This window comes from Topomyia yanbarensis, chromosome 2 (assembly GCF_030247195.1).
Source record: "Topomyia yanbarensis strain Yona2022 chromosome 2, ASM3024719v1, whole genome shotgun sequence".
Classification (NCBI taxonomy): Eukaryota; Metazoa; Arthropoda; class Insecta; order Diptera; family Culicidae; genus Topomyia; species Topomyia yanbarensis.
In genome coordinates this window covers 280,399,898-280,426,253 of record NC_080671.1, presented here as the reverse complement: position 1 = coordinate 280,426,253, position 26,356 = coordinate 280,399,898, and the positions used below count along the sequence as shown (strand labels likewise).

The window sequence follows — 26,356 nt, the reverse complement described above, 5'->3', positions numbered from 1 at the left end:
ATTCTCCATGAAATATGAAATTTCATTTTCCATTTAAATTTTAAATAATGTACTAATGAACTTAAGTAAACAATCTTAAGTGTAAGTATTTCTTGATCGATTAGTGGTGGAAAAAATGAAATTATTTGATAAATTACATTGTTATACAATGTTCGCACTACCAGTTAAAACGGGTTTTTATGCTATCTTGGTGACTTTTTTCTTGTTGCTAATTATTAAAACGTGTTATAACTCTGTAGTGTAAACATTGTATTATTAAACCAATTCTGCAGCGTTTTATGTTATATAGGTGTTTTATGTGGTAATAGGACTGACATAATTATATCTTCAGTACAGCGGTTTGTTTCATAATTTAAAACAGATTTATTTTAAAATTTAAATTAGTATACCCAACCGTATTTGTTGTATACCTTAAAACGCAATTAGAACTGTGTTTTAAATACATAGGGTAGGACAGATATTCTGACTGGTTAAACTGGGAAAACAATTTTAAGTCCATTAACGCTTAAGACATGGCTTGAATTTGAATGGAAAAAGAACACCCGCTTCAACTGCTGCTGAAACGGTAAGTTCTGTTTTAAAATATTCCGTTGTGTGCAGTACGAAACAAAAGTGTTTGAAATTAGAAAACAAAAAGTTCTGCTGGGAATGTGATTGTTTCCGATGCAATTACACTCAGATTTTTCACGCAGGGGATACAGGCCGTGTAAATGAAAACCGAGTAAATTTAAAAAAAAAACGCGTTAATGAAAACCGCGTAAATTTCAAAATCCGCGTCAAAAAACTGAGTGTACTCTCCTATATAAAATACTACGCTGCTGAACAGTGCAATAACTACAGAAACACGTTGTCAGATGCCTTACTGATAAAAAACATATAACCGAAATATGAAACATGAAAACCAATTGGCTCTTTACCCTACGCAGCTACAAAGCGCCGTAAACATGGATTAACAAGTTACAACGCACACGCATGCATAAAAATAAATATATTTTTTTCAAACGCAACACTCTTAAGCAGCACACACCGTATTGAATTAAATCCAAACCACCCCGCCCACCCACTTTGCAAATCATTCTGTGACACCATGTTGGTACCCGACAAATCCGCACACGGCCACCGCTGCCGAAAATGCATAGCGTCTACCGCTTATTGTAGTGCCCAGACGCTGCAGCCATGATCTTACCCGTTCGACATAAGAACAAAAACTGGTACACGTCACCTCTATTTATAAACTAACCGTATATGGTTTAGTTACTTAGGTGCGAGTGTGTGCAAATGCCAACGTTACCGAAAATCGATAGCGCTTATTGCATCGCCCGGAGACGACGTTGCTCGTGTGGGATAAGAGCAACAACTGATTTAAACGGACATGCGTTGCTTCTATTTATGACTTTTCGTGTTTCATTGAGCAACTAAGCTGCCCTCTCTTGACGGCTGTGTCTGAGAAATCTGCCTCACGAATGGTAATTTTCCCGTTTTTCGTGAACTTTTTAATTTTACCAATTTCCAAAAGTCTACTTTTATTGGGGAGATATTAAATTATTACCAATATTTAAGTTAGGTGTTTCTGAATCGGTTGGTGTATGAATGATTAAAATCCATCTAGTAATATCGGAGTTATAAGCGTGCAAACCTTACATAGTTTCGTTACATGGGAGATAGTTTAGATTTTAGAATGACACCTAGCCCCAGATAGTGGAGTAAGACATTTTTAATGTCAAAAATTTTTTAAGCCAGCTATGTTCGATCAGCTCGAGGTTACCTCGCTGACCCAACACTCTATAGAACTTAAAGCCGAATTTAAAGACTCTCCACCCATCCGAGTGAACCCCTTCCCCTATTCACCTTCCATCCATAAAGCGCTCAACGAAGAGATAGATCGGTTACTCTCTTTGGGAATAATTGAAGAGTCAATGTCAGACTGGGCGCTCAATGCGGTCCCGATTAAAAAACCGAATGGATCGATTCGGTTGTGTCTCGATGCGCGCAAACTGAACGCGCGAACGAAACGGGATGCGTATCCACTTGCCCATGTTGGGAGAATACTGGGACGTCTGGGGAAAACTCGTTACCTTAGCACCATCGATCTTAAAGATGCGTTTCTCCAGATACCGTTATGTTCAAACTCCAAGCCACTGCATCCAAGTTCGAGGCATGTTTCAGTATACGCGCCTTCCCTTTGGTCTTACCAATAGCCCGGCCACATTGTCTCGGCTCATGGACAAGATTTTGGGGGGAGGAGCGTTAGAACCTAATGTGTTCGTGTACCTGGATGACATAATTGTTGCCAGTGATAGCTTTGGGGAACATATTCGACTTTTGGAGGAAGTCGCCAAGAGATTGAGAGATGCCAATCTTTCGATTAATATTACTAAGTCGCTATTCTGTAGATCTCAAGTTCCATTTCTCGGATACTTATTATCTTGTGACGGTCTGAGACCCGATCCATCAAAAGTCCAGGGTATTTTAGATTTCGAAGCCCCTAAAACTGTCCGATAGGTTCGTCGTTTCCTTGGGATGATAAATTATTATTGTCGCTTTATTTCCGACTTTAGCGCAATCACTGCGCCTGTTTCTGACCTGCTAACCGGTAAACCGAAAGTGGTTCGATGGACCAAGGAAGCTGACGCCGCCTTTAAAGAAATTAAGGAACGATTGATAACTGCACCGATTTTGTCAAACCCTGATTTTGAACAGGAGTTTGTTCTGCAAACCGATGCGAGTGATCGTGCCGTAGCAGGTGTTCTCACCCAATTACAAGATGGGTCGGAAAAGGTCATCAGCTTCTTTTCGCAGAAATTAAACTCGGCCCAGCAAAATTATTCGGCCACTGAGAAAGAGGCTCTTGCTGTGCTATTGTCGATAGAAAAATTCAGGGGTTATATAGAGGGTAGTCATTTTACCGTTGTAACCGATGCATCTGCGCTACAATATATTCGCAACAACAAGTGGCGGCCCTCATCTAGACTCAGTCGTTGGAGCCTGGACCTCCAACATTTGGATATGACGATCGTTCATCGGAGAGGTACGGACAATATTGTTCCTGATGCGCTTTCAAGAAGCATCTGTGCAATCACTACAGTCAGAACCTGCCTCGCTTCATACGAGAAATTGCTCCAACAGATTCGGGAAGAACCTGCACGCTTCTCGGACTTCAGGTTGGAGGACGGTCAGTTATGGAAATACGTTCCGGTCGACGAGGAACCAAACAACGTTCGGTTCGAATGGAAAATGGTACCACCGCCGGAAAATCGCAGGAGGATAATTGAGGAAGAGCATGAAGGATGCTTTCATCTGGGCGTCGAGAAGACTCTATCCCGATTGCAGTTGCGTTATTATTGGCCCCATATGGCGTCTGAAACTCGAAAGTTCATCCAGAAGTGCACAGTTTGCAAAGAGAGCAAACCAGCAGTAGTTCCCATGATACCGATGATGGGGAAGCAAAAACTAGCCGATCACCCCTGGCAAATAATTGCTATGGACTATGTGGGTCCGTTACCAAAAAGTCGGACGGGATTCATGTATATTTTGGTTATTCAAGACTTGTTCAGCAAGTGGTGTCAGATACACCCTATGCGACGGATCGAATCAGGTAGCCTTTGCAAGACTCTTCGCGAAGGTTGGTGTTCGAGACGACACTAAGAAATTTTTACGACACGGTTCGCGGCGGAAGGTTTGTAAAACGATACCCAACACGTGGGAAAAATGAACTCGTTTCGGAGCAATGACGAGATATGAAGTGTTCTGTTCAATTGATTTAATTCGACTAATCATTTGCACATTTGATAAGCGTGGCCGGCGGGTAGCAAAGCGATCACAATAGGGTATTGTTCTGTTGGATTGGATCCAGCTATGTATTTTTATATTTACGTAGGGTGGATCTAAGCCGTTAGTAATAAGATTATGTATTGCATGTTTAGCTTTAGTAGAATTTAAGTTTACCTTGAAATTTAGAGTTTAATTATAAGTTAAGTATTTAACATGCCGGCCACCTTGAAAGGTAATTTCAATATAACATTTCATTAGATTTTAAACACAGTAGTTACATCCAACTATCGACCAGCTCCAGCTGATTGAGTTTCCGACACTGCGGAAGGCACGTCCCGGTTGTGCGTTGACGACGAATCTGGTTCGATGGTTGCTGGATCGACCTCGATGGGCAGATAGCAAAGCTTAGTAATTGGACGTGTTATGGGTTTGGCAACCCCAGGAACCTTCACAGTAGCAACTCGGACTAAGTCGTCATCGCCGAAGTGAACAGCAAGCACTCTTCCCATCGACCATTTTCCGACAGGGAGGTTGTCATCACGTACTAATACGATCGATCCTGTCAGCAAATTTTGATTCACCGTGGACCACTTGTAACGGAGCTGCAATGTAGACAGGTACTCGTTGTGCCATCGCTTCCAGAAATGTTGAGTAAGGCGCTGCATTTTCTGCCAAAGATCGAGCCGATTTTCGGGGATGTGGTCTAAATCGGGTTCTGGGACTGCCAAAAGCGGACGCCCGACAAGGAAGTGTCCAGGAGTAAGTGCTTCCACATCGTTCGGATCGGCAGACATTGGTGTAATTGGCCGTGAATTAAGGCAAGCCTCGATCTGCGCGAGAACTGTAGAGAAAGCTTCAAACGAGAGATGACTGTTCCCAACTACTCTGCGAAGATGATGCTTGAAGGATTTGACGCAGGCTTCCCATAAACCACCGAACGTCGGAGCTTGTGGAGGTATGAAGTGAAAGGTGATTGCATGGGTGCTGGCTTCGAGTAGTACAGCATCCCTGTGTTGCTGTGACAGAAACAACTGGCGAAGCTCTTTAAGTTCGCGTTGGGCAGCAGTGAAATTCGTCGCATTGTCACAGAAGATGGTGCTCGGTAACCCTCTGCGCGCGATGAAGCGACGGAGTGCCGCGATGAAGGCGGCCGATGTGAGGTCCGACACTAGCTCAAGATGCGCTGCCTTGACCGCTAAGCAGACGAACACCGCAACATATGCCTTTATAGGCGCTCCTTTACGAGTGGCTGGTTTAAGATAGACTGGCCCTGCAAAGTCCACTCCAACGTACTGAAAGGGATATGCTCGGTTGACCCTCTCTGGTGGCAGCTGACCCATAAGCTGCTCGATGATCCTGGGCTTGGCCTTAGCGCAAGTAACGCAGCTATGAACCACACGGCGCACCAAGTTTCGACCACGCAAAGGCCAAAATTCGTGCTTCATAATTGCCAAAGTAAGTTGTGGTCCCCCGTGCATGGTTCGTCGGTGGATTGACTCGGCGACAAGTAACGTGAACGGATGCCTTTCGGGAAGCACCAACGGATGTTTTCTGTCGGAGTCGATTTCGGCGTGTTCTAATCGGCCACCGACTCGAATCAGGCCATTCTGGATGCTTGGATGAAGAAACCGCAGGCTAGAAGATTTAGGTACATGTTGGCCTGCGGAGAGAGCCACTATTTCCTTCGCAAAGAACTCACTTTGAATCGCCCGCACGAGTGACATCATGGTTTCACGCATTTCAAGGTTGGAGATCGGTCCGAAGTGAGAACCCTTACTTGTAGAACTATTGTTGGCGAACCGTCGACAGAGTGATCCGATCCGCAATAGTTGCGTGTAGGACGAATAGCGTTTCACGAGATCGCCATTGGCCATCGCTACATGAAAAACCTGCTTCCGAACTTCCAAAACTTCTTCGGAAAGCGAATGTCGCGCGGGAATTTGGATGGATTCTGGCCAAGGTTGATTGATGGTTGCTATCCAGGGAGGGCCGTTCCACCACAAGTAACTGTTGTAGAAGTCATTCACGTTCATTCCACGAGAGATTAGATCAGCGGGGTTGTCACAACTGGGAACGTGCTTCCAAAATGCGTTGGTGGTGAGACGTTGTATTTCCGCAACACGGTTCGCCACAAATGTTTGCCATGACGAGGGTGTTGAAGCAAGCCAGTGCAGCACAATCGACGAATCAGTCCAAAGCAACACCTTGCCTTGGTAGTTGATAGTTTCTGCAACCAAGTGCACGAGATTGGCTAAAAGAAGAGCTGCGCAGAGTTCGAGGCGGGCGATGGACTTGACCTCCAACGGAGCTATTCGTGACTTTGCCGCGACAAGACGAACTGTGCAATAGCCGTCCTCGGCAATGGAGCGGATATAGACACAGGCTCCATATGCCTGTTCCGATGCGTCGCTAAATCCATGCATTTCGACTGCTTGAGGTTTCCGGAGTGAAAGAACATGACGAGGTATTCGTAGATCCTTTAATTGGGGAATCTGATTCTGCACTTCTTCCCAGGCTTGTCGATAAGTGCTGGGCAGCCTGGTGTCCCAGGACAATGTTGTCTTCCACAACGTCTGCATGAAAATCTTGGCCTTCACGACAATTGGACTAAGCAGGCCAAGCGGATCAAACAGACTCGACATCCGAGAAAGAACGGTGCGTTTCGTGTACGCTTCTACTGGCGGCCAATCAGGAATTTTATAGCTGAGAAAGTCAGTCGACGGTTCCCAAATCAGTCCGAGTGTATTTATTGATGAGTGGCTGTCAAACTCGAGTGAGGGTTTTGTTTCTCGGAGTGCTTCGGGAACGAGATCAATAATTTCCTGAGAATTTGACGAGAACTTACGAAGAGGAAACCCAGCAGAGTCGAGCATAGCGATAACTTGAACGCACACGTTTTTCAGAGTAATGAGGTCGTTCGATCCAGTGAGCAAATCGTCCATATAAAAGTCCTTGCGGACTACTGGAGCAGCAAGTGGGAAATTCACTTCTTCGTCTTCTGCAAGTTGCTGTAAAACACGGGTGGCGAGAAACGATGCGCTATTCGTCCCGTAGGTCACCGTTCGGAGCTGGAACATTTTCAGTGGCAAATCCTTGCTGTCTCGCCAGTATATTCTTTGCAGGGCTTGATCGTTCGGGTGTACCAAAATTTGACGGTACATTTTCGCGATATCTGCACTAACGACATAGGCATGCATCCGGAATCGCATAACGATCGATATCAGTGAATCTTGAATCGTCGGTCCCGCTAAAAGCACATCGTTGAGAGAAATTCCGGATTGAGATTTGCATGAGGCATCGAATACAGTTCGCAACTTGGTCGTAGAGCTATCCGGTCGTAACACAGCATGGTGCGGTAGGAAGTACTGCGGCGATTGTCCAATTTCCGCCAGAGGGACCTCCAGCATGTGTCCTAGCGAAATATATTCATGAATGAACTCATGATAAAGGTGTTTGAGCTCATTATTTGAATCGAGTTTGTGCTCTAGCGACAAGAAACGACGTTGAGCGTTGAGGCGGTTGTCCTGCAGCTGTGGCAGCAATTCCTCCTTCTTTGGTAACTTCACGACGTATCTGCCTTGGGAGTCGCGTGATACGTTTTTTCTGAAGTGTTGTTCGCAGTCACGTTCCGATGGAGACCAGTTGTTTCCTGACGAGCACGATTCAAGCTCCCAAAACCTTTCTACCAAAGCTTCAAGATTATCAAGGCGGCTGAGGTGATATGAAACAAATGGTGTCTCCTTGTTTATACCTTGGCATCTTCCAGACACTATCCATCCGAAGGCTGTTTTCTGTAGCACGGGTAGCTTCTCACCAAAATCGATTTTCCCGAACCGCAGAATATCAGCGAAACAATCATTACCAACGATCGCATCAACGACACCAGGAGTGTTGAAAGTGGGGTCCGCAAGCCGCACATGGCGCGGGAGCTCCCAGCTGGTGATGTCCACTGGACGAGACGGTAGCATCCTGGTTATAGACGGTAGAACGAGGAACGACATTTGCTTACGGTACGACGAACATCGAGACGATACGAAAGCTGCAACAGAACGCTCGACTCGAGTGATACTAGAACCAATCCCAGCCACCTCAGTGGGGCATACGACAGGCGCAAGCTTGAGCTTGTGGTATAAGGCTTCCGTCATGAAATTACACTGTGAACCGCAGTCGAGAAGAATGCGAGCCTGACTCGCTGTACCGTTGCAATCCTCGAAATTGACAATAGCTGTCCAGAGAAGCACTATTTCATTGGGTAGCTGTGATCGGGCCGTCAAAACCTCAGGTGGGCTCATTTTGGGTTTCGACAAAACGGCAGAACTTGCAAAATGAACGGAGGGTGTCGGACCTGATCGATGATTGCTGATCGGAACCGACAATTGTTGTGCCGACAAGGATGGGGCAGGCGAGGTCTGGCTAGGAACGAACGGTGGATGAGACTGTGCCGACTGTGCTTGTTGTTGATTTGAAGCAAGAGCATTCGGTGATTGTTGTTGTGCCGAAGAGTTATCGAGTGGTGGTAAATGGAGGAGTGTATTATGCTTCCGATCGCATTTCCGACAATTGGACGACGGGCAGCTCTTACAACTGTGTGATGCTGTCTTCAAACAATTCAAACACAAGCGATGGGTTTTTGCAAAATCAAGACGTTCATGCGGTGACATTTTTCTAAACTGCCCACAATTCCCGAGGAAGTGACCTTGACCACAGTTTAGGCATGTGCGCCCGGTGGGTTCTACCGCGAGATAAGCCGAGGTGTTTGGTTTCGGTTTCGATTCTGACGGTCGAGAGCAAACTAAGGCCGAGGGTTGAGGTGCAATGGACTGAAGAACTCTAGCATAGTCTTGGAGAAACTGTATCATATCGATGTAAAGAGGCATTCCATCGTTCACTACTCCATCATCGCGCACTGGTTCTCTGGATGAATAATGTTCCCATTCACGCAAAGTACGATTGTCCAAACGCAGGCTCAACTGATACACAAGGATCGAACTCCAACGCTCTGCTGGTTCACCGAGACGCTTCAAGATGGAAATGTTGCGCTCAAAACCATCAACCAGTGACAAAAGCGACTCGGAAGACTCACGACGCATCGCAGGCATATCAAAGAAAGCCTTAAGGTGGCATTTAATAAGAAACCGTTTGTTATTATAACGCGTGATCAAGGTCTTCCAAGCGAGCGAGTAATTGTCGTTGGAAATCGCAATTGTATCAATCACACGTAAAGCTTCCCCCCTCAAACACCCTCTTAGGTAATGAAACTTTTGTATCGGGCTCAACTGTGCACAGGAGTGTACTGCAGCTTCAAAAGAATCATGGAAAGCCTGCCATTCCTCAAATTTACCGCTATATTCAGGCAGCTTTAGATCCGGGAATTTAATGTGACTAATTGAAACTGCCGATTCACACGTTTTTGTTGGATTTGACACAGCCTGCTTCTGCAAGTACATGGATAAGACGGACTTGTAAGCACAATAACGTTCCTCGACATCATCCATTAGTTCGTCGTATGGTTTTGCAGAAGCAGCCGACGAAAACGACTGAACAATCAAAATGGCGTCCCGAAATTCCGCAAATATTTCTTCCAACCTAGCCAGCCTAACTGGAACCTGCCCCGAGTCTTTTTCCGAACTATAGGACTTGACAAATTCACCTATCTTTTTCATTGACCTTCGCGCATTTTCTACTCGCCTTTGGGCAAATGCAACCCTTTCGGGTACCTCTAACGGTTTTTTTTCCTCGGTCGACATGCTTTCGTCGCAAAAGACTCGTTCAAATCTGCTTTCTTAACAATATGGAAAGGACCCACCTGAGTTTTGAGTGCGTTGAATAAAGACGGCCCCGATTGCTGCAGGCGGGCGACAACGTTGAGAAAATCTGCAGCAAGCGTGGTTGTACAGGAACAGCTACAGGAACGGTACACAATATGAGCGGTGGCTTTCTGACCAGCTTTCTTGCACTGCACTGTTTCTTCAGCTTACAGCACTTTTTTGTCACGGTGCGGGCACCACCGTCGTTTGTTTCACCTTTCTGGTGTTCAAATTCACCCTTCCAGTGTGAGATTACCTCACCGCCGTGCGGAATACAGTATTTGCACCAACATTCACGTCCGCAAAGCCAGTTTAAATTTCGTCTTTTCACTCAGTGGATTGTTATCGGCGCTATTTTCAGCCACGTGGTTATACGACAATCACTTAGCACTGTGCTACTACGGTGAAAATCGCGTCGACGAACAATCCGGTTCGAAGGACCATGTTCGAGACGACACTAAGAAATTTTTACGACACGGTTCGCGGCGGAAGGTTTGTAAAACGATACCCAACACGTGGGAAAAATGAACTCGTTTCGGAGCAATGACGAGATATGAAGTGTTCTGTTCAATTGATTTAATTCGACTAATCATTTGCACATTTGATAAGCGTGGCCGGCGGGTAGCAAAGCGATCACAATAGGGTATTGTTCTGTTGGATTGGATCCAGCTATGTATTTTTATATTTACGTAGGGTGGATCTAAGCCGTTAGTAATAAGATTATGTATTGCATGTTTAGCTTTAGTAGAATTTAAGTTTACCTTGAAATTTAGAGTTTAATTATAAGTTAAGTATTTAACAGTTGGTTTCTTCGAAATTCTATACCAGAAATAGTTTTAACCGACAACGCTACGACGTTCCTTTCGAAGGAATTTAAGGCCTTGTTAAATCGGTTTGACGTGAAACATTGGACCACTTCCAGGCACCACAGCCAAGGAAATCCAGTGGAACGCTTAAACCGGTCTATCAACGCGGCGATAAGGACCTACTGTCAGAAGGATCAACGTTGATGGGATACCTACATAGTGGATATCGAGCACGTATTTTACAACACGGTACACTCGGCTACCGGATTATCGCCATTCTTCGTCACGCGACACTACGAAATCGCCACTTCCGGCGAAGACCACCTACGGAGGCGGAAAAAAGAAGATTACTTACCGGAACAACGTGCAGATTCACACAAACCAATAAGTGACGAAATATACGACATTGTCAAGAAGAACCTATTGAAAGCATATGAAACCAGCTCCCGTCGATATAACCTTCGCAAGCGATCCAGACCCGAAGGGTTCAAAGTTGGACAACAAATTTATCGAAAAAATTTCAAACAATCAAACGCGGGGGAATATTATAATGCGAAGCTGGCACCAATGTACCTACCTTGTCGCGTAGTCGCTAAGCATGGGTCAAGTTCCTATGAGCTTGAAGATTGCGACGGTAAAAATTTGGGTACCTGGCCAGCCGAGCATCTTAAACCGTAAACACATGTCTCGTTGCGTTATCACATAGCTCTAAGTATACGTATGAGACCACGCGGATTGGTTCGTTAACAGAGAAAGGAAGGGAGAAAGTTAGCATTTCAGCAGGGTCACTCCAAATAAATTTCTCTCTCATGTGCACTGAGAGAGCCAAATTGTATAACGTGAGTGATCGTGATTCTGTCCTATGTAGTCTAGAGCGTATCTCAGTGGGAGTTGGGTGGAAAAGACAAGCATAGGAGGATCAGAGCAAAAAGTTTGCACCTAGAAGCTCAACCATACTTCACCGTTTACTGGGTCGAAGATAACGGTTAGGAGCACAGTGCCAGTTGCGTACGATATTTTAGGCCGGCCGAATCAATCATAAGTTTTAAGCTATAAATTAGTGGTCAACAGGGATACTCTACGTGTGTCTTTAACAGGAAGACAGAACAGTTAGAAGACTCTATCGATCCAAATCCTGCATGCGGAATTGCTAACTACAATCTTGATGGCGAGCTGCCCGAATGTAAAAGTGGTAGTTTGTTATACTTAGACTGGGAACTACAACAAAGTGTGCATATCCGCCACAATGATCAATCAGCAAACGACGATGTCAATTACACAATATGTATCCCACTTCCTACCTTTTTCCTTTACTTACATAAGAGGGGAGCAAGCCGCCCCTAAATACGGCTTTCCCTTCCCCCACTAACATGTGACATGTAATTAAAAAAAAATGAATTATCGGCCTCGTTAAGCTACAGCATTTGGGCCTAAATAAACGTATTTAAGATAAAAAAAAACAGAAATCGAGAGAAGTGATTCGCTTTTAAATTAGATTTAAGAGTAAACATTTATTGTTTTTAAATGATCTAATAATTTTGTCTCTATTTGGATCTTGCATTTTATGTATTTGAAATGGTTAGTTTGTGAAGTTTTACTTAGAAGCATAAAATAACTAGTCCAAAATATGTCGTGAAAATAATAGCGTCAAAATGTTACGGACTCAGCTAGATTTTCTTTCATTATAGCAGTCTGTTTATCAATTTAGAATAATCAAAATTATCACTTTATCATTTTTTTGCGGTGCAGTTGCGGTAAAACCGCGCGGTAAAAGCTCTTTCCCGCACCGCATCTGCGGGAAAAAGTGTCTCACCGCACCGTAGATTTTGCGGTGCGGGTGCGGTAAATACTGCGCGGTTGCGGTAATTACCGCAACCGCGACAAACCCTATCTCTGATAATGAATTGACAATTATAAATTTACAAATTGAACCTGATACTGGATGCAGACAAAATTTCTTGGACCAATCGTTCTGAATTTTGCACAATTCTTCTTCACATAATTTCCCAGGCAACTACAAGAGCTTTTTGCAAACTGCTAAATATTATTATTTTACAATAACATGTTAATTTTTGTTTTAGCAATAATCGGACTTTGGTTTCAAAGTACTACGAAAAAATCGAAAATCGACCAAAAAATAAAAGCTCCCTTAATTACTTGTGAAATGCTGTGAAAAACAACTGTGCAAATGTCTCAACGTTTGTCCAGTAGATTTTGAGTTATGGTGTATACCGCAAAACAAGATTTCGATGTGGCGCCTGACTGAAAAGACAAAGAATCTTTGCATCGAAAAAAGAATTAAAGTATCCAATTTTTTGCCGATAACACCTTACACAACCCCTCTTAAGTTCCGACACGATTTAAGCGATTTTTCCGTATTCAACTTTTTGCATCATTTTGCCAAGTCATCTGACTAGTCTCAGCTTTCACAGCTCTTTCATTCCCTGTGCATATCTGTTCTATCATAAAGAATTATACGTAAATTTGTACTACAGCGGAAATGCAAATCGTTCAAGACTTGCTAGAAAATTATAAATTACGAAACAATACAAGCAACCCCCCCCCCCCCCCCCCCCGAAATATTTTGGAGAAATTTGAAAAAATTGAATATGTTAAACAAAAATATGACTAATATTTTAAATGAAATTCTCAAAGTTTCATTTGCAAAGGTTATCTTGTGAAAATATTTCCTTGTAGTGAAAATTGGCTGCAGACTCGACACCTACCTGTCGGCACGTTGTGGAGGCTAGCTCAACCGCCGAGGACAATAACGAGTAGATCGCGGCGAAGCGAGGAGATAGGAGCTTAATGGTTCACGAAACGGATATCGGTACCAAGAGAAACTTCGCCACATTCTGTAGTCCTTGACTGACGGCGAACATGGACTGGAGAGTGTGAGAGAAGTTTCCCCATAGAGACCACCAGGCGATTCGCTACCGCATCGGCCAATGGAACCCTGTTGCAGCACGAAGAAGGACGGGCGGCAAGCTAAAGTGGAAGACGAAAGCCTTTAACGAAAACCTCTTTGTTGAGTTACTTCGGCGAACAACGGAATCAAGTACGTTGATACGGCTGACGGTTAACAAGATGGATTGTGACCGCTTGTGAAGTTACAATGTCACGAAAACTATGGCCATGCAGTAGACGGCGTGCAGTTTACTGGTTAAATGAGTAACTCAGTACGCTACACGCTTCTTGTCTTAGAGCCAGAAGGCGGGCTCAGAGCGCAAGATCGGAGAGTGAGAGAGGAGCGCAAGCGACGTATCTAGAAGGTAGGGACTCTTTAAAACGGGAGATCAAGCTTAACAATCCAATTGCCATAAGTAGCTGTGCTGAGAAATAAACGCTAATCCCTGGGGGACGCGTACTGAGTCGTCATGACGCAGACGAGGGTCCGTCGACACCAGCTGAAATATGCCCGGGTAAGCTAAAGATAATCGTTGAGGGTCTCTTCCCGAATCACGATTCAACTACCTGGTCACCGACATCGTACAAACATCGTACGACCGCACAAAATCTTTTCGTTTATCTTAGAAAAGTTTTCGTGTTTATTAGCCTCTTATTGTTTTCAGTCGATCTTTTGGGATCGGTGTTTGACAACATTGTTTTTTTATTTAAAAAATCGATGTGGCCAAATCGATTTTATTGTGGTACGAAGAAATGGCCGCTTGATGAACGAAAGTTTTCGTAAATTTTACTTATTTAGTTTACATTGCACGAAAGTTATCGACATTATTTTTTGTGAAAGAAACGAAATGTTTCGTTTATTTTAATAAACGTTTATGTATATTACAAAAAATTTAGTTGGTCTCATTCGATCTTTTAGGATCGATGTTTGACAGCACCGATATTGCTCCGGCAGAGAAAAACTCAAAACTATTCATGCAAAATCAACGAGCAGTTCGCGACGGCTCAACTGATTCTGTACTGCTCCAGATTCTGAATCAGCTGGAAGGGAAAGAGGTTCAGGAAATCTTCCTGCAACCAGCGGACACGGATACGACTACTAAAACTATTATCTGACGAACAGCAACAAAGGCACCATATTGCTCTTTTGACGTGGACGGTTTGACGAATGGTGCTCGTAAATATTATAAAGATATTCGTATATAACAGCGAACGACTCGTTTGCTGAATGAAGCTGTTTCGTAATAAGCCAACGAAATAAAAGTGTTTCGACAGATCTACAAACGATTCATCATATGTACAAAAATTCGTATATTTCATGATAGTTGTATGTACGAAATTAATTCCTAGCGATTTACGAATATATTCTATCAGTGTGGGGTCTTAACACTGCGGCTGCCCAGGAAAGTGAAAATCGTTGGTTTCGTTGACGATGTGTCAATAACAGCGAAACACTTGAAGAAATGGAGGTGTCAGTGACGGAGATAATAGATGCGATCGAGAGCTGGATGAACGGGTCAAGCTGCAAATAGCTCACTACAAGACGGATTTGTTGTTGGACCATCGAAGGGCATGTGAATGCATCGAAGCGTGCACTGAAGCAATTGGGAGTGATAATTGACGACGGATTGAGCTTAAACAACCACGTTGATTACACATGCGAAATGTCGTGTCTTTATCTAGTGTTTCGTCATCGTTACTGCGATATGGGGCTCCTGCTTGGGGTACGGCGCTGAAAACCAAGTGAAATCGCGAAAAGCTGAACAGGACGCTTCGACTGCTGGTCGTACGAGTTGCGATTGCGTACCGGAGGCAGTATGCCTTGACGCCGAGATGATTCCCATCTGCATCACCCTGTCGGAGGATATCAAGTGCTACAATCAATGAAACGTAAGAAACGTGAGAAAGATGATGAGAATCAATTGGATGGTGACGTAGCAGCAGAAATGGGATAATACGGAGAAAGGAAAGTGAACCTACCGGCTCATCCAAACCTGTCGACGTGGGTCAATAGAAACCACGGAGAGATGACCTTCCACCTGAAACAGCTCCTACCGAGCCACGGCTGCTTAAGGAGTATCTTCATCGGTGTGGGTACGCAACGTCAACACTATGCCTGGAGCGTCTTTGAATATCCGAGGTTTGAAGTCTTTGAATGTCCGAGGAGAGTCTTTGAATGTCCGAGGTTTGAAGTGACGTGCAGGGAGCTACTTAAAACGGGAGGATCGGACATCAACCCGGATAATGTAGCCAACAGAATGACAAGCGACGTAGAGACGTGGAACGCAGTAAACAGAGATATGATGAAGATCAGTGATTCTCAACCTGGGGTCCGCGGGACCCTAGGGGGCCGCGAAGTCATTGCTGGAAGTCCGCGAAGAAAAATATATTTTCCGAGTGCATATTGAAATTTCAAATCTTGTTTCCTAACAAATTGAAGATAACATATTGATAGCGGACGTCACGCTCCATGCGGATTCGCCAGATCGACCACTGCACCCCACCGGTTGTTCCGATAGAAAAATAGCGAAAACCAAAGAAGAATCGATATTGGGAAAACTGTTTTCGCCAGGGAACACTCCGTTAGCGTAAGCTAGATTCACCGTTGGGGACTAGACTGAGTAGACAGCGACGAGACACCACTAATCGCGGGTCATCGGCGCACCAGTGCATCGGATACCCTGCTTCACCAGAATCGCCGAACTGACCTCGGCACCTAGCTGATTAGCTCGAGCTCGGGAGAATTTCTCTCGCCGGGGAATTCTCTGTCGGAGTAGGCCAGGTCCATCGTCGGGGACTAGACCGAGTTGTTCACGAACAAGTCGAGGACTGAATGGACCATCAAGGAAGTAGTGCTAAATGGCCCAAGAAGAGAACTAAATGGCTTAAAGGAGTTGCGGTGCTAAATGGCACCGGTTACGGAGTCAAAGGGCTCAAGAAGTTTTGGTACTGAAACCAAATAAGAATCGGTATCGGGAGAACTTCTTTCGTCTGGGACCTCTCTGTCAGCTTACAGTCAGATTCACCGCCGGGAACGAGACCGCGTAGACCGCGACGATACACCACCAGTCGCGCCGGGGCTCCAGCAAACCAGATGCCCTACTCTACCGGAATCGCCGAATTGACCGCAGCACCTGGCTAGTTGGCTCGAACTTCGCTCGCCGGGGAACTTTTCGTTGGAGTAGACTAGATCTATCGTTGATGACTAGACCGAGTAGTTCGCGAACCAGTCGGAAGCTCAACGAGGATGTGGTATTAAATGGCACAAGGGAACTGAAGGGCTCAGTAAATTAGACAGTCTGAAGTTTGCCGCCCAGATTGTCTTCGTAGGGAAAGAGCATTTATTCTATACCAACAGCTAGCTTTCCTACCTTGATTACCCAAACCCGTTCCCTGAGTTGTTGGTTTTTGAACATTTTTTTCCTGCTCAGAATGTTTTTGAACATTTTTTCATATATATAAAAAAATTCAAATACCCCCCCCCCCCCCCCCGTAAAATTTTCTTACTACGCCACTATCCGACCGTTGTTTTCAGTATTATTTTGGTCAGAGTCGTTTATCAAAATGCTATCATAATGATTCTGGGTAACTGCACCTGTATAAAAAACGCTCAAAATTCCATTTTGTTCGTAATTTCCCTCTATTAAGTTTACATTCCCGTTCTGTCCTATTACTTTAATTTTCATTCGGAAAATTTCTGACAATTATATTAGCGCTTCGTGACCTAACCAATACCCATCCTGTTTAAACTTACCTATTACGTCACTACAAACAAACAAAGAAAACCAAAATTCAAAAATTCAATAACTCAAAAGATCAAAATGCGAAAAAAAAACAAAATATTCAAATTTAAAAATAAAAATATTCAAGAATTCAAAAGCACAAAAAATTAAAAAACGCGGAAATTCATGAATTTAAAAATTCAAGGAATTCAAAATTCGCGCACTACAAATTTCAAAAATTCGATTTTTCAACCATTCATGAATTCAAAAATCAAAAATTTAACGCTGCAATAATACAAAAATTCACAAATACAAGAACACGAAAATATAACAATACAAAAATACAAAAATGCATAAATTCATAAATGCAAAGATTCAAAGGATCAATAAATAAAAAAATCAAGAAGCGAAAATATGAAATATTCAGATATTCAAAAATTTATAAATTAAAATATTTAGGAATTCAAAAAGCTAGAATCAAAAATTAAATATTTTAAAAATTGATGAATTTTAAAATTTAGGAATTTCAAAGATTCAAAAATTCAATAATTTGAAAGTTCAAACATTCACAATTTAAAAAATTAAATTTTGAAGATCCAAAATTAAAAAATAGGCAAATACAAAAGTACAAAAATATAATAACAGAAATGAAATAATTCAGAAAGGTAGAAATACAGAAATACTATTTATCATTTATCAAAACTATGATTTAATAGCTGGTTACGTTCAGTATAACATTGAGGAAATGTCTACTATATTTTTATTACACTTGGTAAGTATATATGAGTGCACGACTACCACGAACCTGATGTAAAATATAATAATTATCTTAATCAGTGCGAGTTCAATGTTGTCTTCACTTTAACATATTTTGAAATGCGGGTTGGTGGGGGAGTAGGGCACAATTAGTGGTAAGGGAGGATGCGTTGTGAACAACCTAACATATTTGGTATATGGGTGGGTGAAGGGAATGCGGGTGTGAGGTTGGTCAAAACGAGAGGAGGGAGTGGTAAGAGAAATGGGGAGGGGTGTGAGAGGGTAGATGGGGGGGAGCAACAGCCAACTTCATATTATGCCTTCCATTTCAGAATAGGTTAGTGAAATCAGGTTCGGAGCCCGGAACTTCCGGAATTATCGATAGTGGACAATATATTCAAGAATCTAGGTCATGCGATTTTGATGTACATTTTAATAGATTTTTAAACTATGAGGTATTACGATTGTACCAGTTTATATGATAAATTCCTATGTAACCGGAATAACCAAGCTGTAACTCCGGAAACAAAATTCAGGGCTCAATGAAATTCAATGGCAGTCAATGGAAGTATTATGTATTCAATTTGAAAACAAGTTTGAAAAGATCGGTTAAGAGTGTGCTAGAAATTAGGGGTGATATTAGCTTAGGAACTTGGCGAGGTCCCCGGGGGCTTCAAGAACCGTCATAGGTGACCAATGTGGTCAAAGCTACTCTGATTGGTTATAAGTGATCTAGACCCGCAAATCCAAGTAATGTTGAACCTATTTGAATATGTACTACATCATTCGGACATCATGGTGTTACCAGTTTACACGGGAATTTGCTGTGTGACCGTACTCTTCAACCTGTAACTCCTGAACCGGAAGTCGGATCAACTAAAATTTCAATAATAAGTTGATTTGCTAAATTCTCCATCTCCACAAATAGAGTGAGAATAATTTTCCGGATAAAATTTGTTTGATTTTTTCCGTCTCACTGGAGAAGGTGATAATATTTTAATTTCGTGGAAATCAACAAATGCTTGACGCATATACACTTAATTTAAAAGAAAAGCGGCGTAGAAGTACAATAGACTTGTTTTATCGTGTTTTGGAATAGCGACAACAAAGCAGCGAGCGCTAAAAGGATACCGTGATACTCATTCGCTCATTCTCCGGCGGTTTTATTTATCCAGTGAAATAAGACGTTGTATTTATTCGGAGAAGTTATGTGAGTTCCAATAACTTTTTGTGTGAAAATGTGAGTTTTTATTGTCGCAGTAGCAAATTATCCGGACGCATTTACTTATATGAGCCATAAATTCAATGCCTGAAGGTGAATATTTGAGAGCAAAGCAAATGACAAACGAATGCAATAAACTGTGGATACAATTTAGTTTGCAGCACTCCGTGAACTAGCAAGTGATTACCGACTACTTTTTTTCAACACGCAATCCGCAATGAAACTTCTTCGCATCTGAATAAGCTTGGCTCTACTATCAATATCCGCTGCTACCATTTTGTGAAGATAGTATACTACACGCAGAAAAAAGATTTGTAGGTTCAATAATAATTTGAATTAAATTAAATAAATAAAATTATTGGTCGGGAAACAATAAATTTATTTATTGAATTAAATAAAATTTATTTATTGCATCAACGAAACAATTTATTGTTCTTTTCTAATTTTTTTTTATTGAAACTAAAAGAAAATTATTGAAACTAAAAACGTTTTTAAAAAAAATAAAAAAATATTTTCATAACAATTTTGTTGGTTAAAGTGCTAAACAAAAAAATATTGGATTCAATAACACATTTTTTGGCTTTAAATGGGTTAAATTTTCCTGCGTGTATGCTCGAAATCACTATGTTGCACAACAGCAACTTTTCTTTTTTAGACATTTTTGATTGTGGAGATTTCGCTTGAGCCGTAAATCACTTGCACTACAATCCTCTTTACCGAGAATAGGAGGAAACGCTACCGAAATTCACTGCTGTCCACCTCCAATAGAAAACCGTATATTCCGATTTTCTTATAAAGTCATTTCACCCGCGATCAAACCAAGCCGTGAAAAAATAACAAAAATTTGAAAAAAAAACTATATCCCGAGAAAAGACAAGTTCCGAAAAAATCGCGAAACCGACTAAGTGTCAACCGTCGACGAGTCTATACCGTTTATTCAAAACGTAATATCTAACAAATGTAAACAAACTGAGTTTATTATGCCAAATAAAAGCTAAGCATTGACTCTTTATCGTCCACAAATAATAGAGAAAAATGATAACTCTTTATATTAATTTAATCTTAAGTCAAAATGTCACATATAGTATACCAAGGCTTTGCTAATATTTTGTAGATGTGATGTTTTGTGTTGTGATGTTTCTCCAAGTCGACTGTAGTTAGTATGTTTTTCCAATGCCAAACCTCATGTCTACACTCTCGGTTGCAATACAGCACATGAAATATATCACAACTACAAGCCCGTCTCTCTACACGTCACAGTAAAATGTTCCATCTACAAACTGTGTTGCCAAGACCACATTTAAAAGAGCATAATAGCAAAAGTGATAGGCAAAAATTTTAATGTAATAAAATGATAGTTATCAATTATCTCCCTATTATCTTCGCGAAAAACATGTAATATGCTTATACGATCCTGCAATGAGTAAATGCAGAAGCGATAGTAGAATTAATAGCTTTCTGTGTGCTTTAATTGTTAAATAAATTTGAAAGTTGCAAGGAAATTTTTGCACGCGATTTTTTCCGTTTGACGTTTTTGTTAGATATGATGTAATGAAAAAACGCTCTAGTAGCGGTAAGCTTGAATCTAGTTGGTACCGCCACACGGTACTATCTTTGATTTTAGGCCCGAGTTTAGTCAAACCTAAGACGTTAGTACCTGTCATTACAGAAATGGCTGCATCCTGAAGCCAAATGAAAACAGTGTAAGAGGCCGCCATGTTCCTCTTGCATACATCTCAATAATTTGAATCAACTTTTCGAACTTTATGTGCAATATTATGGCCCATGTTGCACAAAAATCATATGAGGGCAAGTAAGCAAGTTTTATCCCGTACGAAAAACAGGTGTAATCGAATTTTAAATGCATTTTTTTAAATATTCTTTATCGTCCTATATCTAGAAAGTGCTACACGCTCATTTCAAAATGCCACATCGAAGAGTTATATTGTAGGTTAGCAGAAGTCGAATCATATTGAAACAAACTGTCGAACGAAATTTTATAATTGGATTCAGAGATGAAAATTATTTTCGTTCGTTAGTTTACCTATGGTTATCAAAATGAGTGAAGTTTAATTTGCTCACATTTTTTTAGTTATTTTAACATGAGGAAAAGAATATATAATCACAATTTGTTCCCTTTTCTAGTTGCATCTTCTCTCAAAGAACACCATAAGCAAGTGGAAGTTTATTTATATTTTTACTGCTTTCGAAAGAGTTCAAAACTAAGATTGAATAAAAAATTGTAAATGAAGCCATGCCATATGGCCTAAGTAACACTTTTAAATATGACGGCAAACTGTTACAAATATTATCATTTTGATCGTTATTTAAATGTTATCGGAGCTGGTTTGTATTGTAATTTTCTAGCATATCTTGAACGATGTGCATTTCCGCTGTAGTACAAATTTTCGTTTAATTCTTTATGATAGAACAGATATGCACAGGGTACGAAAGAGCTGTGAAAGCTGAGACTAGACAGATAACTTGGCAAAATTACGCAAAAAGTTGAATACGGAAAAATCGCTTAAATCGTGTCGGAACTTAAGGGAGGTTGTGTAAGGTATTATCGGCAAAAAATTGGATAATTTATTTTTTTTTCGATGCAAAGATTCTTTGTCTTTTCAGTCAGGCGCCACATCGAAATCTTGTTTTGCGGTATACACCATAACTCAAAATGTACTGGACAAACGTTGAGACATTTGCACAGTTGTTTTTCACAGCATTTCACAAGTAATTAAGGGAGCTTTTATTTTTTGGTCGATTTTCGATTTTTTCGTAGTACTTTGAAACCAAAGTCCGATTATTGCTAAAACAACGATTAACATGTTATTGTAAAGTAATAATATTTAGCAGTTTGCAAAAAGCTCTTGTAGTTGCCTGGGCAATGATGCGAAGAAGAAGAAGAACTGTGCAAAATTCAGAACGATTGGTCCAAGAAATTTTGTCTGCATCCAGTATCAGGTTCAATTTGTAAATTTATAATTGTCATTATCAGACAGATGGCAGACTATAGGAAATAACTAATTATAATTTTTATTAATTAAAATTACTGGACTTTTGGTATTTCAGGCTTGATTGGGTAGTCGTGCTGATAATTTGAATTACTTCATTTTTAGCAAAGTAGGTCTGCCAAATTCTATATGCATGATTAGTAGACTAGTTGGGTAGAATGGTATAATAAGCCCCACCAGGCTAAAATTTCAGATTTCCATTCCTTGGACGACATAATTATCTGAAGGAAATAAATAATTTTTATGGCATTTTTCATGTGTTGCAGAACTGTAAGCTTCCACTCTTTTTCTAAAAGCTTTTGATTTAATTTGGAACAGTCAGATTTGGCTGAACTGACTACTAAGTGTAATGTTAGAGAAGCTCTTCAAGCCCTTGGAGTGGCTAGCGCCTAACAATACAACTCTATAACGTTCTCGATAGTATGCACCATTATTAGCAAAATAACGTTTTAGTCAATTATGGATCTTAAATAATAAATTGTTTAAGCGGTTACTCCACTGTAAGATTTTAAAACAATCGATTTTCTATTTATTAGTCTAAAATGTGCTTTAGGATGTAAAAAATGATATCCCAAAACATGGAGAACGAAAACAATTCAAAAATATACAAATCTCGACAAACATATGATTGCGGCGTATAAGCCAACTGTCAAAATTCACTTTGAGAGGAAATTCTGGACAGACCGTTACTCACCAAGCACAAACGTTGGTAGTAAACGTAAGAGAAAAGTTTTCTCTTTCATTAACTGATGTGAACTGTATTCAGCCAGTAACGGTTTGTCCGGAATTTCCTTTCAAAGAGAATTTTGACAGTTGGCTTTCACGCCGTAATCATACGTTTGTCGAGAAATTTTCAATTTTGCCGCAACGCTTCTTATGTATAACCCATGTGTACTGCAAACCTTACCCGCGTTTTTCTCGAAACCACTGGCCGGAAATGTAACTCGAACAAATGATTTTTGGTCGCTTTGAAATTTTCACAGTATATTCAAAATTGATTTCTCCAGTCACGTATGCAGGATTAAATTTTTTATTGTTTACCTTTTTATTGATTGACGATTTTGTGTAGATTTTTATGACATTTTCTACGTTTTATCACTCAAAACTGCGCCATTTCGCTTAAAATCAAAATATCGAAGAAATCCTACGTACATCGCTATTGACATAAGGAATCAGAAAAACTTTTGTTTTTGGCGCTAGGTAAAAAATCACGGGAGATAGATTTCCGACCATGGACCCCTTCCAAAAAACGCGCATGAGGTGAAAATGCTGCAGAGCCACCATCTTGTGATGAAATTGCTCGAAAAAATTATTTTATTTGATACAATACTTATAAATCCCATTCAACAAGATGTCCATTCACCATTTTATTGAGCAATAAAAACATTCTCGAAATAATCAGACTATTAAATGGCATTAACAGTGAATTTTAAATTAACTTTATTGTACAGTTTTTTAACATAGCCGTGTATTGCTGATCAGAACGCAACAATGCAAATGGCAGCATCATGTTACCGGAAGAAGACAAAAATATGCAAAAATTTGTCATGCTTCTCCTGCACACATTTCGTTATTTTCAATCCTCTCTTCGGCTTTCTTCTGGATAAATATGACTCCCTTTGCTCGCAATAAAGATGGCAATAAATAAGCCAGTTTATCAGGTAGGAAAGACAAGCACTGTCGAACTACACTAATAAAATAAAATACCAATCAATGCGTCGAAAACTACGCATTTTCAATAAAAGTGGAATAACCCATTAAGTGGGTAAAGAGTTCGTATCCATAAATGAATACAGCTCTTGTACGTTAACTTGGGTATGCTTTACCTTTTATTTTTCGCAGAACTGTTACAACAAAACGCGTGAAAAATATCCATTCATGAAAATCGCGCCAGAATGAAAAATACTGTCAATAGAATTATTTCTGAATTAAAAAAACATAAAATAACATTCATTTCACATTATTGTCTCCTTAACTACTTAACAAAATAAAACTGTCAACTGGATATATTTTTGGTGGCTGGATCTGTTGACTGCTCTAAAAATTCCAAACTTGCGCATATTTGCAACATCCTCAGTAGTTTAAACAGCCGTTTTTACGAGCATTGCCGAAATGTTCCGTTTCCGCCATGTACTCAGATGCAGGCCGGTAATTTGCAGGTTCCGCTACGAACCTTAGTTTGCAGGTAAACTCGCTTAAAATAATTCTTAATGACTTTTCACTCATTATTAAGATCAGTATGGATATGACATTATCTCATCGAGTAGTTGTGAAATGAATAAAAAGCACCCATTGTTAGAAGCAAAAAAATACCCATTTTTTGACAGCTCGAATAACTTCTGAAAATGGGCAATTTGAATACTTAAAATGGGTAAAGTTTTTTTACCGTGTTTATCTACCCGCATTTTTTTATTTCCTCGTTCTTTCCTTCTCTCTACACGCTTGATTCCAATTGCACATCAAAGGGTTACAGTAGAGCACGTTTGGATAAATTGAGATCAATTTAATCAATTCAGATCAAAGTTGTTTTTGTGAATTAGAAGCAGAACTACAAAAGGAATTGTTTTGATTCTTTTCTTTTTGATTATCGCTAAGAGAATAAGTGGGACCATTTAATTCGTTAATATAAATCGAGAACATATTTTCACGAATGATTGCCCATATATCTATTGTATCACACATCAAAAAAAGTAAATAACGGAAGAAAAGTATTGTTTTAGGGGATAGATCCAAACAAATGACAATTGGATATAGATCGTAAAATGCAATATTTTATGAATTTTCCTACACTCGTGGTTAACAGCTTAGAAATTAGCTCCACAAATACTCTAAGTTAAGAGTAAATAATTGATTTTAAATATGTGCAATGTTCCAATAAGAATAAAATCACATAAAACATCTGAACACAAAATATTTTGAAATTTATTGTGAGCACAACGGTGATCAATATATTTATTTCGATTTTTGGCATATGCATCTATAGTTCTGAACAACCGGTACATTATTCCAAAACATTGCTTGAACCTCGAATCAGAAAAGAATACGACATGAATATGGAATACGTCATATTAAAATATTAATTGACTCTATAAAAATAATTAAACAGGTATAAGATTCTGTCAGTTGTTGTAATCTGGGAGGGAGAAACAGACACTACGCACGAAGTGTAAATAATAGCACTTGTCAAGAAGCAAGAAAACTTTCGACAGCCAAAATCAATCAAGGTGGGCGACGCATAAATGAGCAAATTTCTTTTTGCGTGTCATTGATGCAAGCGTGTTACCGGCACATGACTTCAATCGTGTGATGGAAAGGATCTTGGGACAGTATAAAATCAGTGAAAGTTTTTTTCCCGGGTGCTTCACATTGATTTGAAGATAAAGTCAGCCGACAGTTTGCTTCCAGTACTCGAGTGAAATGGGACAAATTTCGGAACAATGTGTCTAATCTTATACTTTTAAAATAGGATTTTTGTGCCGTTCTTCTCCTTCATTCTACCACGGTTTCCTAAAAAATTGCTTAAACTGAATATTAAAAACCGATACAACATTAAATTCAATCTGAAAAATAAAATTTAATTTTATAAAAATTTAACTAACAGAATCCTTGAATAAGGAAACTCGCCGGTAGAGGCATGTTTATCTGATTTGTGAAATGTTGACCAATGCATAGGTATTTGATAGGTAGATATATATATATATATATATATATATATATATATATATATATATATATATATATATATATATATATATATATATATATATATATATATATATATATATATATATATATATATATATATATATATATATATATATATATATATATATATATATATATATATATATATATATATATATATATATATATATATATATATATATATATATATATATATATAGGTACGGCTGCAGCCTTGGAACGTAAATATCCATATAATGAAATAAACGACAAAACGTTTGATATAACATGTTTTCGTTTTTATATTTCCCCTTTATTTACTACTGAAAAATATTGCCATCCTAAATAAAGTACAGAAAACTGTTTCCACCTTTCTTTTTACATCATCAAACAATTTTAACCGTCGAACTGTCAAATTTAGCCAAGGTTATTTTGCAAATAACTTTCGAAGTGTAAGATTTTAACTAATAGAAATGGAATTTTTTCATGATTCTGATCATCAGATTAAGCTGCATGAGCACCCGAACATTAAAAATATTATGTCGATGTCAAACTTCACGTCGAAGTAACTTGCTAATTTTTTTTCGAAACTTTGTTTATATTTATTAGCATGCATCTAAGCCGTTGATGATTTTCATTTTCGCAGTATACTCTCAAAAGAAACTTTAAA

General features: G+C 40.1%; 1 protein-coding gene across 1 annotated transcript; it reads right to left on the bottom strand.

Moving 5' to 3' along the window:
- Positions 1 to 4,055: 4,055 nt before the first annotated feature.
- Positions 4,056 to 7,178, bottom strand: LOC131680383 (uncharacterized). Its single transcript, XM_058961100.1, has one exon. It carries the CDS (start codon positions 7,176 to 7,178, stop codon positions 4,056 to 4,058), a length of 3,123 nt encoding a protein of 1,040 aa, XP_058817083.1.
- Between the last annotated feature and the right edge of the window lie 19,178 nt (positions 7,179 to 26,356).

Excerpts from the sequence above, each read along its gene's own strand:
- LOC131680383 (XM_058961100.1), bottom strand. The coding sequence starts at position 7,178 with ATGCTGGAGGTCCCTCTGGCGGAAATTGGACAATCGCCGCAGTACTTC.